Source organism: Enhydra lutris, unplaced genomic scaffold, assembly GCF_002288905.1.
Source record: "Enhydra lutris kenyoni isolate GAN:26980312 unplaced genomic scaffold, ASM228890v2 scaffoldscaffold2, whole genome shotgun sequence".
Lineage (NCBI taxonomy): Eukaryota > Metazoa > Chordata > Mammalia > Carnivora > Mustelidae > Enhydra > Enhydra lutris.
This window is the reverse complement of record NW_019154086.1, coordinates 11,905,495-11,923,086: the sequence shown is the minus strand read 5'-3', so window position 1 is coordinate 11,923,086 and position 17,592 is coordinate 11,905,495. Positions and strand designations below refer to the sequence as shown.

Below are 17,592 nucleotides of genomic sequence, written 5' to 3'. Positions count from 1 at the left end.
ATTAAAAGTAGGCAGAGGAAAACAAAGGACACACTGTGTAGAGACCAAATATAAGCATGACAGCACATCTCACATCAGTACCAACATAAACCAGAAGACAGTGGAATAACATCTTCAGAATATCAAGAAAAAAAAAAAAACACAGTGAAAGTGTCTTTCAAAAATGAGGGCAAAATAAAAAATGTTTTGAATATACAAAACCTGAAGGACATTAACAGATTTGCATTGTAAGATACAATAAAGAAAGCCCTTCAGGGACGCCTGGGTGGCTCAGTTGGTTGGACAACTGCTTTCGGCTCAGGTCATGATCCCGGAGTCCCGGGATCGAGTCCCGCAACGGGCTCCCAGCTCCACGGGGAGTCTGCTTCTCCCTCTGACCTTCTCCTCGCTCATGCTCTCTCTCACTGCCTCTCTCTCAAATAAATAAAATATATATTAAAAAAAAAATAAAAAAAAATAAAGAAAGCCCAAGAAGAAAAACAGGTGAAAATCTGAATCTATAAACAAAAGGATGAGGAGCACAGAAAATGGTAACTATGTTAATAAACGTAAAGACTTTATTTTTTAAATCTCCCTAAAGGAGCATCAGCACTTGAAAGCAATAATAATATCAGTGTATTGTAGGGTTTAAGACTTATGAAAGGAAAATGTAGAACAACTGCACAAAGGCTGTGGAGGGTGGGGGAGAAGTGGGAGAATCCAGGTAAAAGGTTTTTATCTATATGAAAAAGTGGTAGAAAGTCACTTAAAAGTAGATTGCTACAAACTGTAGAGGTATACCACAAATTTTCTCGGCAACCACAAAACAACAGCAGCAAAAACCAAAAACCAACAAAAATGTTGCTAAAAAACCAAGACACGATATTTAAAAATTCAATAATGGTAGAAAAAGAACAAAGAATAGACAGGACAAAAGGCAAAGAGCAAGATGGTGAATTTAAACCTAATCATGTCAATACAATAACCATATAAAATGTAAATGGTCTAAACAATAAAGACAGCTAAACAGGACTCTGGTTTTTTTTTGGGGGGGGGTTTGGTTTTTTTTTTGAAGATTTGAGCAAGTGAGCAAGCAAGCACAAGTAGGGGAGGGGAAGGGGCAGCGGGAGAGAAGCAGACTCACTGCTGAGCAGCAAGCCCGATGCAGGACTTGATCCCAGGACCCTGGGATCATGACCTGAGCCAAAGGCCAATGCTTAACTAACCAAGCCACCCAGGCACCCCGAAATAGGACTCTTTAGACCCAACTACTGCCCTATAAGAAAATCACTTTGGATATAAAAATATAAACAGCAAGCAAAAGCAAGGAAGAAGATATGCCTATGCTAAGACTAGTCAAAAGAAAGCCGGGGTAGTTCTATTAACATCACACAAAAATTTCAGAGTAAATTTCAGAGCAAATAATATTACCAGGGATAAAGAGGGACGTTTCATAATGATAAACTAACCAACCAAGAGACCACAATAATCCTAAAGGTTTATGCTTTCAAATACTCACTGAATCAAAAACTATCACAAGGAAAAATGAACAAATACACAAATAGAGATTTCAAAAGTTTTCTCTCAATAACAGAAAGAACTGAGTTATCAGTAAGGATACAGAAGACCTGAATAATTCTATTAGGCAACTTGAGATAATTGTTATCTGTGGAACTCTCCATCCAGTAACAGCAGAACAGAGATTCTTTCCAAGTGCAAAATAATGACTAGGTCAGACCGTTTTCTGGACCATAAAACAAATGTCAAGTTTAGAATCCTATAAATCATACAAAGTGTATTCATGGACCATAATACAATTAAAAACAAAAATAAAAATATCTAGAACATCTCCACACATTTGAAAACTTCTAAAAACCTCATGAGTCAAAGAGATCAAAATTATAAAAAATGTTTAACTAAATGAAAATGAAAACACAGCAACATCCAAATCTGTGGGGTACACCAAAAGCAATGTTTAGAAATTTACCACTTTAAGCTTCAATATTTACAAATAAAAAGTTTCCGGGATGCCTGGGTGGCTCATTGGGTTAAGCTGCTGCCTTCAGCTCAGGTCATGATCCCGAGTCAAGTTCCGCATCGGGCTTCTTGTTCAGCAGGGAGCCTGCTTCTCTCTCCGCCTCTGCCTGCCTCTCTGCCTGCTTGTGTGCTCTCTCTCTCTCTCTTCCTCTCTGACAAATAAATAAAATCTTTAAAAATAAAAAGTTTCCAATCAATGGTTTCAACTTCTACCTTACACGCCTAGGAAAAGAAAATGACACCCAACTACACAGCCTAGAAATAAATAATCCAGTGAAAAATCGATTAAATAAAACAAAAATTGAGCAAATCACTCAAACCAAAAGATTGTTCTTTGAGAAGATAAAGAAAACAGATAAACCTCTACAAATGTATTCATTTGCTAGGACTACTGTGTAACAAAGCACCACAAACAGCGTAGCTTACACAGCAGAAATTTAAGGTCTCACAGCAGTGTAGTTTACACAGCAGAAATTTTTTTTTTTTAAGATTTTATTTATCTATCTGACAGAGAGACAGAGATCACAAGAAGGCAGAGAGGTAGGCAGAGAGAGAAAGAGGGAGAAGCAGGCTCCCCGCTGAGCAGAGAGCCCGATGTGGGGCTCGATCCCAGGACCCTGAGATCATGACCTGAGCCGAAGGCAGAGGCTTAACCCGCTGAGCCACCCAGGTGCCTCTACACAGCAGAAATTTAACGTCTCGCAGTTTTAAAGGCTGCAAGCCTAAAGTCAAGGTATCTAAGTGCTGTGGCTGGCAGTCTTTTCCCTGGGACTCTTCACACTGTTAACCTTCTCTGCCTGTTGCTCTGGAGCCTTCCCCTTTTTCTAAGAACACTGGTCATCTTGGATTAAAAGACCTCCAATCTGGTATGCCTCAGCTAATCACATCTGCAACAACCCTATTTTCAAATAAGGTCACACACCCTGAGGTAGTGGGGGTTAGGACTTGATGGATAAATGGATAACCTCAACAGGTCTGTATCTAAGTAAGACATTAAATTCATCATTAAATCTCTTCTCACAAAGAAAACTCTCCCAGAGAGCTTTCACAGAGAAATTAAACCAAACATCTGGGATGCCTGTGTGGCTCAGTCAGTTGAGTGTCCGTATGCCTTCGGCTCAGGTCATGATCCCAGGGTCCTTGCTGGGGGAACAGGGAGCCTGTGGCTCCCCCTGCTTCTGTACTCTCTCTCTCCATTTATTAAATAAATAAAATCTTTTAAAAAAAGAAACAAAAACAAAGAACAAAACAAAAACATAACAAAAAAAAAATAAACCATTTAAGGAAGAAGACAGACCAATTCTACACAAACTGTCCCGGACAGCTAAAGTGGAGGGAATGGTCCCCAAGTCTGCCTACAAGGCCAGCATTAGTCTGATACCAAACTAGAAAAAAAATTTGAAGAAAGGAAAAAATAGAACTTTTATGAATATGGCTATAAAACTTCATAAAAACTTTTATAAATCAAAGGTAATATATAAAAACAATTATGTATGATCACCAACTATGATTTGTCCCAGAAATAAAGGGTTGGGTTAATATTAGGGGGAAGAAAAATCAATGTGAATTCACTAACAGACTAAAAACAAAAACCACATGATCTTCTCAACAGATGAAGAGAAAGCATTTAATAAACTCCATTCATCCCTGAGAAAATCTACGCAAATTAGGAAAACAGAATACCATCAACCCGAGAGAGGTGACAGAAGATAGAGATGGAGAAGATTAGGTATACCTGCTCTAAAATTCTCTTCTAACCAGGCTGGCCAAATAATAAGGGGTGGGTCCTGGGATCGAGTCCTGCATTGGGCTCGCTCCTCAGCAGTGAGTCTGCTTCTCTCCCGCCTTCCCCTTCCCCTCCCCTACTTGTGCTTGCTCACTCACTCAATCAAATCTTCAAAAAAAAAAAAAAAAAAAAAAAAAAAAAAAAGGAGTCCTGTTTCTGTCTGTATTGTTTAGACCATTTACATTTTATATGATTATTGTATTGACAGTATTAGGTTTAAATTCACCATCTTGCTCTTTGCCTTTTGTCCTATTCTTTGTTCTTTTTCTACATTTTTTGTTTTTAAAAAATTTCTGAATTTTTAAATATCGTGTCTTGGTTTTTTAGCAACATTATTGTTGGTTTTTGGTTTTTGCTGTTGTTTTGTGGTTGCCGAGAAAATTTGTGGTATAACATCTACAGTTTGTAGCAATCTACTTTTAAGTGATCTTCTACCATTTTTACTTTCTTAGATGTTCAACAAAATTATAAAAAATGGCTTTCATTTTTTTAAAAGATTTTATTTATTTATTTATTTGACAGAGATCACAAGTAGGCAGGCAGAGAGAGAGGAAGGGAAGTAGGCTCCCCAGTGAGCAGAGAGCCCGATGTGGGGCTCAATCCCAGGACCCTAGGATCATGACCTGAGCCGAAGGCAGAGGCTTTAACTCACTGAGCCACCCAGGCGCCCCCCAAAAATGGCTTTGTTTCTTTGTTATATGTGCATAAACAGGAAACAATTTTTTCCCCAAATACATCTTCTTCCAAAATGAGGAGTGTCTTATACACAAAAGCGTTTGCATTCATAGTACTTTTGGAAATTCTAGTCATTTTTAACAGTTTAGCATTTGACCTACACAGGACAGTAATAACCACATATGATTAGTTCATGCTCATATACATGGAATACTTATCTGGCTTAATCTATCTGTAGTTATCTGCTTGGGGGTTTTGTTGTTATAACCATGTTATAGATTTCAACAGTTTATATCCACAATACAGTTTCCTTAGAGATGCTATTTACTTACACTGACAGCATTGATATCTGACACGTGTCCAGTAAAAGACTGTCTGCACATTCCATCTCGAATATCCCACAATTTGGAAGAAGCATCACAAGCACCAGAAACAAAAGTCCTCATGTCAGGACTCAGGGAAAGACTCATCACATCTCCAGAATGCCCAGTGAAAGTGGTGGTCTGTTGGGCAGTTTCGATGTCCCATAAAGCACTGTAATTAATCGTAAATTAAAATAACAGCTATCAGATCTTTCCTTATGTTAGTTCCAACTACCACCCTCAATCCCCAAATCAGTGTTCGCGTGGACCACACTTACCAAGTTGTGTCTCCTGAACTTGTAACGATTTGGCTGTCATCTAGAAATCGGCAGCAGGACAAGTAGCCTGTAGCATGGACAGCAACAACTTTTAGGTTAACTAAACGGAATAACCCAATTAGCACGTGAACTACTAATACACATTTTTTAAAACCCAATACATAGGCAACATATATTTGTTGGCATAACCTATAGTTTTACTTCCAGTTCTATGCTCTCTGCAACTCAATTCAATTTTATCAGGAAATTCTCAGGTAATTACTATGTCGATGGCATATCCTGTTAGACACTCCAGAAATGACAAACTTGGGACACAGTTCCCTTCTGCCTACTATGATTACTGAAGAGAGAGATTCCTTTACACAAATCTCTATCATCTATGGCAGACTGGGTTTGGTGCACTGGGAAATCCTCTACTAACACTGTGAGAAATTACAACCTCAGTGACAGTTTCATGGAACACGGTCACCTGAATGCTCAGAATTTACCAGTGTTTCCGAATATGGAAATGGATATGGCAGGAAAAGGATATTAGAGATTTTTATGAAAAGCATCATCAAATAGTACTACCAAGAATTCAGAGAGGCAGAAGCCTGATGAACGGCAATAAATTCCTTATTAACACTGAAAACCAAATACACCCTCTGGTGTGCACCCTGGCAAACCAAGCAATGTACTCTCACGTTTATGACGTATTTTTCACTATGTATCTAATACACACTTTCAGTTACGTAACTTAGATGCCAAAATCCCATAACTGTTATATGGTGGCAGAGAAAACAGAGAATTATGTTTTTTGTTTTTTTTAAAATGGGCTCCGTGCTAAGCATGGAGCCCAACACGGGGCTTGAACTCAGATCATGACCTGAGCCAAAATCATGAGTCAGACGCTTAAAATGACTGACCACCCAAGCACCCCTGTATTTGTGGGGTTTATTGTTTGAATCTTTTGCAATCGATCTGTCATTTTCATAAAATAGTGTTATTTTTGAAAGAAAAATAAGGTTACAGTCATCACTTGTAGACCTTTAAACTTGGTGCTTTGCTGATTCATAGTCATTTTTACTCTCACTTGATAAACACTCAACCTTCAGCAGCTGAGCACGATTTGCCACACATTCTAGCTCACTGGCTCACTCAGGAGTCCTCCTATTTGGTAGGAAAGGACAGTATCTAGTGCAGCTCACCTGTGTGACCCGGTAACTCCCGGCTCACTCTCACATTTCCCTCTCTGGTTTTTAAGTTATATATAGAGCAGATGTTGTCCAGCCCTCCACACGCGACGTAATTACCGGACGGAGCATAGGCACAGGTCATCACCCAGGAAGATCTCAAAGGAATAGCATGCATCTGTACAACAAATATAACACAGAAACTATTACTAAGATTACAAAAACAGTCCATTTTTCAAACCGATTTACAATGAAGCAAATATAACTAAAAATTAAATGCATCTAACTAAAAATAAGCCAAATTAAAAATGCAATGGTTTAAATGAACAATGAAAAATAAAATACTAATAATACAGAAAAACTAATAGGCACATTAGCATATATCAACAATTCATTTGGATTTAAGTGTTCTTTTTCAAGAATTATTTTAAGAGAAGGATGTAGAATGTTTCAATGCTAATAAATACATCCATTCAAAACATTAAATGCAAATGTTAAAGAACTTACTAAAATTCTTTGTTCTGGCAACAGTAGTCAAAAGAGGAATTTCCTCCAATATGACACTAAACAATGCAAGTATCAGAGCCAATTAAAATGGTTCTTCCATAAAAAATTAAAAAATAAAATGGTTCTCCAATAAAGAGATGGCACTGTGGGGGCACCTGGGTGGCTCAGTTGGTTAAGCGTTTGCCTTCGGCTCAGGTCATGACCCTGGGGTCCAGGGATGGAGCCTGCTATGAGCTCTGCTCAGTGGGAAGTCTGCTTCTCCCTCTCCTTCCTGCCTCTCCCCCTAGTCTGTGCTCTCTCTTTCACTCAAATAAATAAATCTTTGAGAGAGATGGCACTGTGTCCTTCTAATAGCTGGATATACACTCTGCACCCAAATTTTAAAAATGGCAATAGTTTGCTGTGCTTTATTACCCAATAGCAATCATTTGCAAGTAGGTGACAAAATTTAAGGTATATGGGAACAGCAAGGCTAAATGATCCAGAGAATGAACACACTGGTTGAATCCTATTATGCTCTTGCTTAAACCTAAAATATTTTAAAAACTATTCTTGTTCTAGGAAAATATGGCTGAAAGACAGGCTGGATGGGCCAACTAATATATAGAAAAACTCATAAATCTGTCTTAGCTAGCTTTAAAATCTCAATCAGGCTGAAGTTATCGTTTACTTCACAAAACAGTACTTTTAGGGGTGCCTGGGTGGCTCAGTGGGTTAAAGCCTCTGCCTTCGGCTCAGGTCATGATCCCAGGGTCCTGGGATCGAGCCCCACATCAGGCTCTCTGCTTAGCAGGGAGCCTGCTTCCTCCTCTCTCTCTCTGCCTGCCTCTCTGCCTACTTGTGATCTCTGTCAAATAAATAAATAAAATCTTTTTAAAAAAAAAAGTACTTTTAAATCTTTAATAAAAATAGTGATAGAAATACACAGAATATAAAAGGTATTTCATATGTGTAAGTTTCTTGAGTGGAAGCTTTTCCACTGCCACTCAACCCTTTGACATCAAGGATTCCTTCCAGTGGACACATTAGGAGGACCATTGGGTTTTGCCAAGATGGGAAAAAGTCGTAATTTGCTTCCAAGCTTCTGCATCTCCTGAGCAAGCCAGCGGATCCAAGAAAACCCTCACAGTAGCAACGTGGCTTACCCACAACTAGAAATAAAAACCTCAGGGTCGTTGCCCATTAGGAAATGCGTAATTAAAAAAAAATCATTTATAGTGGCACCTAGCTAACTCATTCATAAGAGCTTTGGACTCCTGATCTCAAGGTTGTGAGTCTGAGCCCCACGCTGAATGCAGAGTGTACTTAAATAAATAAAACTTTAAAAAAATAAACCATCCATGTGTAAAACTAATGCACACCCTTTTCTAATACTAAAATACAAAGTAGGAGACTCAAGTAAAATACACTGAATGATAGTCCTACCACTGTCCTTGGGAACATAAAAGGGCTTAATTATTAAAAGCAAATACTAGGCCCAAACAGAGGATCTAGAGTAAAATAAATGGAGTAATTTTATCTTTGAGGGAAATTTAAGTTTGAAATAACTGAATAAAGGAAAGCACTGGTAGACACCAGACCCAAATAAAAGATTAAAGAGAATGACTAAGATATCCTACCTTATTTGTTGTATAGCTATCCCAAATAATTAATTTTCCATCTTGGGAAGCACTGACTAGTAGCCTAGAGGAAAAAACACAAAAATAATTTGACACTTAGAGGAAAAAAGTAGCTTAAATTAGTCATCCACTGCATTACTAGAGAATAGTTAAGAAAAAAATACTTTTCTAATTAAAAACTGGATACCAGAAAATTATCTTCCCAACTTAAAAAAATAAATTTTTTTCTGCATGCCAAAAGTTTTCAGTAGGACACAGAATTTAGCAAAATTTAAACATTTTACTAAATATAAACATTTTTGCTAAAAATGTTTCTGGTTATAATTCAACTTTTTAAAAAAAATGATTCAACTTTTTATGGTAACAACATTCTAGTTCTTATTCAAGATTCTGATAGCTAATAGCTGACTGGTTCATTATTTACTGACTTAGGCTTAATGACAACAGAGTACATATAACCCTAAAACCGTATTTCACTCCACCTAAAAATCTGAACTGGGAGCCAGTGAAGGCAAGGCAGCCTTTCTGGATATGATGCTGGATATGCCTCCTGCCTTTGAGGCCTCTACCATCTGGCAGAGAGAAGGTATTTACAACAAGTTTATAGTAAGTTAAGTAAGTGCAAATTGTCAGAGGGGTGGTATAAAATCAATGCTGTTGTTGAGTCTTGTTGAGTCTTGCCAAAAACAACGCATACTGAAAAATGGAATCCTGTAAGCTAAAGGTAGAAGTCCATATTCTGTGAGGAGGGTATGTTCATTGACAAGGAGAAAAATACAGCACGTGTTTCAGGAACTGTGAATTTTCCACTTGCACAGAGTGTGTGAGAAATGGGTGTAACAGCTGAGAAAAGTGGGCTGGGCTTGAACAGCAGAAAGCTTTGTTTGCTGGTTAAATATGAATTCTTAACAACTATTAGTTAACTAATTTTTTATTTTGCTTTGGACATTTTCACTAGGATATAAAATTCAAAAGATATAAAAAAGCTATCCGGGGGCACCTGGGTGGCTCAGTGGTTAAAGCCTCTGCCTTCGGCTCAGTCAAGATCCCAGAGTCCTGGGATCTAGCATCGGGCTCTCTGCTCAGCAGGGATCCTGCTTCCCTTCCTCTCTCTGCCTGCCTCTCTGTCTACTTGTGATCTCTGTCTGTCAAATAAATAAATAAAATCTTTAAAAAAGCTATCCAGTGGGGGAAAAAAAAGTCACCTTCCCCTCCCTGTCACCAAGCCATTTGGATCCCTTCCCTATAGGTAAATGACATTAGCAGGAATTTATGTAGCAGCGGCAACAATTTTCTTGAGCTCACAATCCTGAAATCAAGATCTGAGCTGAGATCAAGAGTTGGACACTAAACTCCCTGAGCCACCCATGCACCCTGAAATACATTCTTTAAAAATCAGCTGGCGTGGGCACCTGGGTGACTCAGTTGGTTAAGCAGTTAGACCTTTGGCTCATGTAATGATCCCAGAACTGATCCCTGCCTTGAGCTCCATGTTCAGTGCAGAGTCTGCTTGAGATTCTCTTTCTCTCTCCTCTCCCCACCTTTCTCCTACCGCTGTCCCTCCGCATCTCTTAAAAAAAAAAAAAATGCAGGTACAAACCTTGAATCATATCCCCAGTGCATAGCATAGATCTTAGCTAGGTGACCCCTCAACGTACGTCTCGTTCGCATTTGTATTCGGCCCACAGAATCCATATTTGATGTGATCTTTAGAAAACAACAAGAATATTATTCTTTACAACTCAGATATACCTCAGACAATAAAGCAGAAATAATAGGCATAAGACAGAAGACAACTTTAGAGCAACTGAAGGTACTTTAAATAATGCCAGAGCCATTACAGGATCAGTAAGTTGAAGAAAAAGGGACTTTGAATGTTCCTATTTGCGCACCTTCCAGTGAGAATATTTATCATAGACTATTAACTTTTAAGAATAGACATACCTTCCAACTTTAGGGGGAAAAAAAAGCCACAGATAAAAATCAAATAGCAGATGATCAAAGAGTAAAACATGGATATTTTTAACTGTTTATAAGAAAGCAAGCTCTAAAAAAAAAAAAAAAAAGCAAGCTCTAGTAGAGCACATAAAATATTTCCTTAATAAGAATTAACAATATAAACTAATGAAACCTTCCTAAGAGCTGATGTAAAAAAAAAGTATAATCAGCGCATATCAAAATGAATCGGAAGTTACCTAAAAAAATACATACGAATCTACATATTTTCCCCCTAGAGTCTTCTATTTAAACAAGGGTGCTTTAAAAAGCGCATGTACAGGGTGCCTAGATGGCTCAGTACAAGGGCTCTCTGCTCAGCAGGGAGCCTGCTTCCCCCCGCCCCTTGCCTGACTCTCTGCCTACTTGTGATCTCTGTCAAATAAATAAATAAAATCTTTTTTAAAAAATCTAAAAAAATAAAAAGCACATGTACAGCATCTAACAAATTGTAATATTTTTAAATACAGAGCTCACTTTTTTTTATTAAATACTAATAACCATCTGAGTATCGTTTGCATCCACATCAAGCTCTTTCATGTGAATTACTAAAATGAATGGAGAGAAAAATAACTTTACCTGAATAAGCGTTGCATCATTACATGCTTTCCTAGCATCCTGAAGTAAAGAAAGAAGATTATAATACATTTAAACATGGAAATCTCTGGATAGGACTTAAAATACTATTTTCATTGAAAACATAGACTTACAAATACACCTTTCACTGTACCACATAGTCTTTATTTAAAATTCAGTGGTCAGTACATTCATAACTTTGTGAAACCACCACCACTAATTCCAGAAGTTACCATTAAAAAATAAAAGTTAGAAGAAGAAACAAAGGTACAAAAAAATCCCAATACCCCCTAATCCCCTCATTCCCTGGTAATCACTAGTTTACTTTTTTTTTCCTATGGATTTGCCCATTCTGGACATTTCTATACATGCAATCTTTTAATAGGACATTTTGTGTCTGGCTTCTTTCACTTAATGTAAGTTTTCAGGGTCCATCCATGTTGTAGCAAATGTCAGTACTCCATCTCTTCTCATGGCTAATATTCCACTGTTTGAAAGGATCATGCTGTTTATCCATTAACTGATGGACATTTAATTTCTTTCCACTTTTTGGCTTTTGTGAATAATGAGGCTGTGAACACCCTTGTGAGTTGTGCATCCACATTTTCAGTTCTCTTGGGTATATACCTAGGAGTGGTGAGTGATGTGTAACTCTGCAATTAGCTCTTTAATCAAGTGTCAAGTTGTTTTCTTCACAACAGCTGTACCATTTTACATTCCCACCAGGAATGTAGTATGAGCTTTCCGATTTCTTCACATCCTCACCCACACTGTCATGGTTCTCACTGTAGTTCTTATCTGCATTTCCCTAATGATTAGTGACGGTGAGCATCTTCTTCGCATGGAATATCGATCTGTACATGAGCTTACTCACCATCTGTAGATCTTTGGAGAATTGTCCAAATCTTTTGCCCCTTTTTAAACTGCATTATGGTTGAGTTGTAGGAGCTCTTTATATATTCTGGACACTAGATTCTTATCAGTTATATGATTGGCAAATACTTTCTCCCATTCTGTAGGTTGTCTTTTCATTTTTTTAACTGTGTCCTTACGTAAGTTTTTAATTTAAGTCTGATTTATCTATTCCTTCTGTTGCTTGGGCTTTCCATGTCATATTAAACTGCTGCTGAATCCAAGGTCACAAAGGTTAACAGCTTGTGTTTTTAAAAAAAGTAAAAATTTTGTAACTAAAGATTTTATTTATTTGAGAGACAGAGACAGGAGAAGCGGGAGGGGCGGTGAGAGAGAGAGAGACTCTCAAGCTGACCCAAGCCCAGGACCCTGAGAGCATGACTCCAGCCAAAACCAAGAGTTGGACACTTACCTGACAGTGCCACCTAAAATTTTCAACACTTTTACCGTTTATATTTAGGTACCATTTTCAGTTAATTTTTATAAATGGTATGAGGTAGGTGTCCAAATTCATTCTTTTGCATGTGGGTATCCAGTTGTCCCAGCACCATCTGTTGAAAAGATTGTTTTTTCCCTCTCAAATGGTCGTTATTATCCTCACTGAAAAAAAATCAATCGGCCCTAGATATATGGGTTCATTTAGGGACTCTCAATTCTACTGTACAAATATACTTCTGGTTTATGATTAAAAGATTTTAAATTGCATCCCCATGAGTAAAAATGAACTAGGTTGATTTAATAGGCCCAGAGTATTCAGAGTTCTATTTGTTACTAAGCTTCAGCAAAAAGGTTCAGAGTTCCCATTTGGTTTGTTCTGGCATTTAGACGTTGAGGTGATAGGAAGGATATCTGTAGCGTACTCAGGTCATTTCGGAAATATTTTTATAAATATATAGCACTTCCTTAAAATGCTTAGTATCTGTGTACAGTGTAAATGCAATTAGGAATATTTTAGGTCCAATGAGGAAAAGATAGGATACATTAGGAAAACAATTTCTGCGGTAGGAAACGGCTCATACTGAGTCACATCTGTAAGCAGCAAGGTCCTTCCAGGTAAGCAGCTGTTTACGTTTAAGCATTCTAGGACAGCCTTTCAAAGAGAGCTTAAATTTTTACACAAACTGAAGACACTTATCAAAAAGAAGAGAACAGTGAAACAAATTGATATAACAAGTAACATTTAATAAGCAACAAGATGTTTTAAATCAAGTTTCTCAATAAACTGAGAGGATTCATATAACATGGGAAAATCAGAAGCACAATTCTTCCTACTAAACAATTTTTTTCGTCTCAAAGGTCAGGGTACTATCCTCTCCAACACATTTTCCCTACTGTACTCAGCGCACTTCTGTGCAAAGATGAAGCACACAGTAGCTGAATAAATGCCCCAAATGGGCAGTGTGTCGCAGTCAGCCGAAAGAAAAATGCCTGCCTCTGCTTGAGCAAAGACTAGATGGAACACACGACCTTTTTTAGCTGCCTTTCAACCTATTTGTAACACTTAGACTACTTCTATGTAAGGATGTTCACAAGTAGTTACACAAATATATGACTTGATTCTCTCATTCTTAGTCAAATTGTGGGTTAAGAAACCTCATTTGGCAAAGAATAATTTAGTCTAGTTTCCTACAATGAAAAGAATTTCCAGAAATGATGGTGATGGCCTGAGCTATCTATGTTCCAAAAGTGGTAGAGTTAAGGACTAAATTCTAGAAACATTTTTCTGATTTTAAGCTTTGTGAAAATGAACTATCCTTGTTTAGGTCACCTTTCTTAACCCAGTCATTCAAATAAAAAAAAAAAAATCTGTGTCAGGTACTATCCTGGGCCCACAGTTATAGGAGCAGACAAGACAGAAATGTCAGCCCTCACGGAAGGTTTGTAATATTAATAGTACAATTAAACAGTAAGTGATAATTACTGAATAGTGCAAAATGATAAAATTAAAACGTTGGAATATAAGCATTATACAATTAGCAGGTACTTGCAAATCATGCAAAGATTCTATTCACATGCCGAAGAATTTACTCTTATGGACACTTATCCATTATAAAAGAATATAAAATTATTCCCAATTTGGGGCGCCTGGGTGGCTCAGTGGGTTAAGCCTCTGCCTTCGGCTCAGGTCATGAGCTCAGGGTCCTGGGATCAAGCCCTGCATCGGGCTCCCTGCTTGGTGGAGAGCCTGCTTCTCCTCTCTCTGCCTGCCTCTCTGCCTACTTGTGATTGATCTCTGTCAAATAAATAAATAAAATCTTTAAAAAAAAATGATTCCCAATTAAAGGCTGAAGTCCATATTGTCCACCAAAATGTAAGACATCTTTGTGCAAAAGTGATATATTTCTCACTCCAAATAACAATTACAAAAGAAGAATGTTTCCTTTATTTTTTAAATTTAAAATAAATCCTACTGCATAAGATTGCATACCTTTCTATTATGTCATGTGTTTATACCACAGTGAAGTATACAGTTAGATTATATATTCTAGAAGTGAGGGGGACAAAGGGAGGGCCTTTAAATACAGCATGACGTGATTAAACTGAGAGGTACAGTACATGGCACTGTACATACAAGTGGTCACTTGAAATTGCGGGAGAGGAATGTGAGCACCTGCATCTATGCAATTGTGTTTGGGACGCCAGTGAGCTATCAACAATGATTAGGACACAGAACTTTCCATCTGAGTACAAGCAGCAGAGGCAAATGTGCACAGGGAACTATAAAACAAGGCCAGCTGTGGTCAACCCTGTAACACAAACCCAAAGTGCTATAATTTACTGTTAAGTCCTATGCACGTCATTTCACGTGATCTCCACAAACCTACGTAGTGGGCACTGGTATTCTCACCTTACAGCAAAGAGATCAAGAGTCACAGAAGTTAAACTTGTTCAAGGCCACAGGATTAGGAAGAGCTGAAGCCCATGCACTTTCCACCACACCATGCGGCCTGCCTTCCAATGAAAGGAGACTAAATCCAAGGACAGGACTCTGGTGAGGCTTTTCAGAGGACCGGGACTCAACAGATAGGAGTCAATGGGAGGAAAAACTGGAGCCAAGGTAGTATAACCCTAGGCAAAGGAAACCATTTGTAAAAAGGGCGATGAAGGGGGAAAGAGCAGCACATCATCAGAGAACAGCCACCAGACTCCTAGGACAACACAGGCTGCAGAGAGGATGTCAGCACAGGCTGCAGGGCCAGGAGGACACAGGCTCTGGCGTCAAAATATACCTGGTCTGAGAGGCACCTGGGTGGTGTAGTCAGCTGAGCGTCTGTCTGCCTTTGGCTCAGGTCATGAGGTCAAGGTTCTGGGATCCAACCTGGCATCTGGCTCCTTGCTCAGTGGGTCTGCTTCTCCTTCTCCCTCCCCCAATCCCACAGCTTGTGCATGCACGCACAATCTCTCATGTAAATAAACAAAATCTTCAAAAACACACATATACCTGGCTTGAATCCTGGAGCTAGCACTTGCCTTGGCAGATTATTTCATCTTACTGAGGATCAGTTTCCTCAGCTACAAAACAAAGCAAAACCATCTACATTAAAGGGTTGCTAAGAAGATTAAGGAGATTAGCATGCAACCATGTATTTGGCTAATCACCCCAGGCAAGGACACCACAAAGAAATTACAGATCAATACCCCTGATCGACACAGATGTAAAAATCCTCAACAAATTATTAGCAAACCAAATTTAACAGTATACTGAAACAATCACACCATAATCAAGTGAGACTTATCTCAGGGATGCAAGGATGGCTCAACATCCACAAATCAATGATACAGTACGTTAACAAAATCAAAGATAAAAACTGTACACTCATCTCAATAGACACAAAGGCATTCGACAAAATTCAACATCCGTTTATGAGAAAAACTCTCAAAAAAATGGGTGTAGAGGAACTGTACCTCAACATAACAAAAGTTCTATATGACAAGTCCACAGCTAACATCATACTCAACAATGAGAAGCTGAAAGCTCTTCCTCTGACATCAGTAACAAGACAAGGATACCCACTCTCCCCACTGTAATTTAACATATTACTGGAAGTCCTCAGCAGAGCAATTAGGCAAGAAAAAGGAATAAAGGCATCCAAACTGGAAAGGAAGAAATAAAACTATTTGCATATGACATGGTATTATATATAGGAAACCCTAAAGACCCCCTCCCCCACACACACACACGAGAAATAAATTCAGGGGACTCCTGGGTGGCTCAGTCATTAAGCGTCTGCTTTCGGTCCAGGTCATGATCCCAGGGTCCTAGGTTTGAGCCCCACATCAAGCTCCCTGCTTAGTGGAAAGCCTGCTTCTCCCACTCCCCCTGCTTGTGTTCCCTCTCTCTCGCTGTGTCTCTGTCAAAATAAATAAAATCTTACAAAAAAAAAATTTCAGTAAATCCGCAAGACATACAAAATATATAGAAGATCTAAAGGGACGCCTGGGTGGCTCAGTTGGTTAAGCAGCTGCCTTCGGCTCAGGTCATGATCCCGGCGTCCTGGGATCGAGTCCCACATCGGGCTCCTTGCTCATCAGGGAGCCTGCTTCTCCCTCTGCCTCTGCCTGCCATTCTGTCTGCCTGTGCTTGCGCTCTCTCCCTCTCTCTCTCTCTGACAAATAAAAAAAAAAAATCTAAAAAAAAAAAAAAAAAAAAAAGAAGATCTAAAAAAAAAAATCTATCATTTCTATACACTAAAAACTATCAGAAAGAAATCAAGAAACAATCCCATTTACAACTGCATCAAAAAGAATAAAATACCTAGGGATAAATTTAATCAAGGAGGTGAAAGACCTGTACACGGAAAACTATTAAAACAAAGATGAAAGAAACTTGAAGACACAAAATCAATGGGAAGCTGTTCTATGCCTCATGGATCGAAAGAATACTGTTAATCCATACCACCCAAAGCAAGCTACAGATGCAAGGCAATTCCTATCGAGAGTCGAATGGTATTTTCTACAAAAATACACATTTTACTTCCTAAACTCTGTATGAAACCACAGAAGATCCTGAGTAGCCAAAGAAATTTTGAGATAAAAGAACAAAATGGGAGGCATCATGTTCTCAGATTTCAAACGACATTACAAAGTCACAGTTATCAAACAGTACAGTAGCATAAAAATGGACACATGTATCAATGGAACAGAGAACCCAGAAATACACCTATGTGTGTATGGTCAATTAATTTATGACAACAGGGGAAAGATGGTCTCTTAATAAATGGTGTTGGGAGAACTGGAGAACCACAAGCAAAAGAATGAAACTATACCACTATCTTACTCCAGACACAAAAATAAACTCAAGATGCATTAAACACTTGAATTTAACACCCGAAACCATAAAACTAGAAAACCTAGGTGGTACGTACACATGCACAAGAGTATTATCCAGCCATAAAAAGAAAAGGTCTCGCCATTTCCAACAACATGGGTGGACACTGTGAGCATTAAGTGAAAAAGGTCAGAGACAAATACCATATGATCTTATTTATATGTATTCCAAAATAAAAAAAGAAAGAAAAATCCAAGCTTGTGTATACAGAGAACATTTTCTTAAATGACATGCTCATGGGACCATGCACTCAGCCAGTCTGTCAGTCCTGTCCAGCTTCTGCAGCAAGGGACACCAAGCAGAGGTGGCAGAGAATCCGTTCTGGTGCTGGCAACATCTACTTCAGAGAGTATTCTGTGAGGCCT

At 38.5% G+C, this 17,592-nt stretch overlaps 1 protein-coding gene across 1 annotated transcript in view; it reads right to left on the bottom strand.

Moving 5' to 3' along the window:
- Positions 1 to 17,592, bottom strand: part of LOC111148588 (G protein subunit beta 4) — a 55,889-nt gene that overhangs the window by 11,079 nt on the left and 27,218 nt on the right. Inside the window, exons 3-8 of the mRNA XM_022505283.1 lie at positions 10,990 to 11,028; positions 10,016 to 10,122; positions 8,416 to 8,479; positions 6,305 to 6,467; positions 5,118 to 5,184; positions 4,810 to 5,011 (exon numbers count right to left, since the gene is read on the bottom strand). Coding sequence (XP_022360991.1) covers positions 4,810 to 5,011; positions 5,118 to 5,184; positions 6,305 to 6,467; positions 8,416 to 8,479; positions 10,016 to 10,122; positions 10,990 to 11,028 — 642 coding nt within the window. The remainder of the gene's footprint in view (positions 1 to 4,809; positions 5,012 to 5,117; positions 5,185 to 6,304; positions 6,468 to 8,415; positions 8,480 to 10,015; positions 10,123 to 10,989; positions 11,029 to 17,592) is intronic.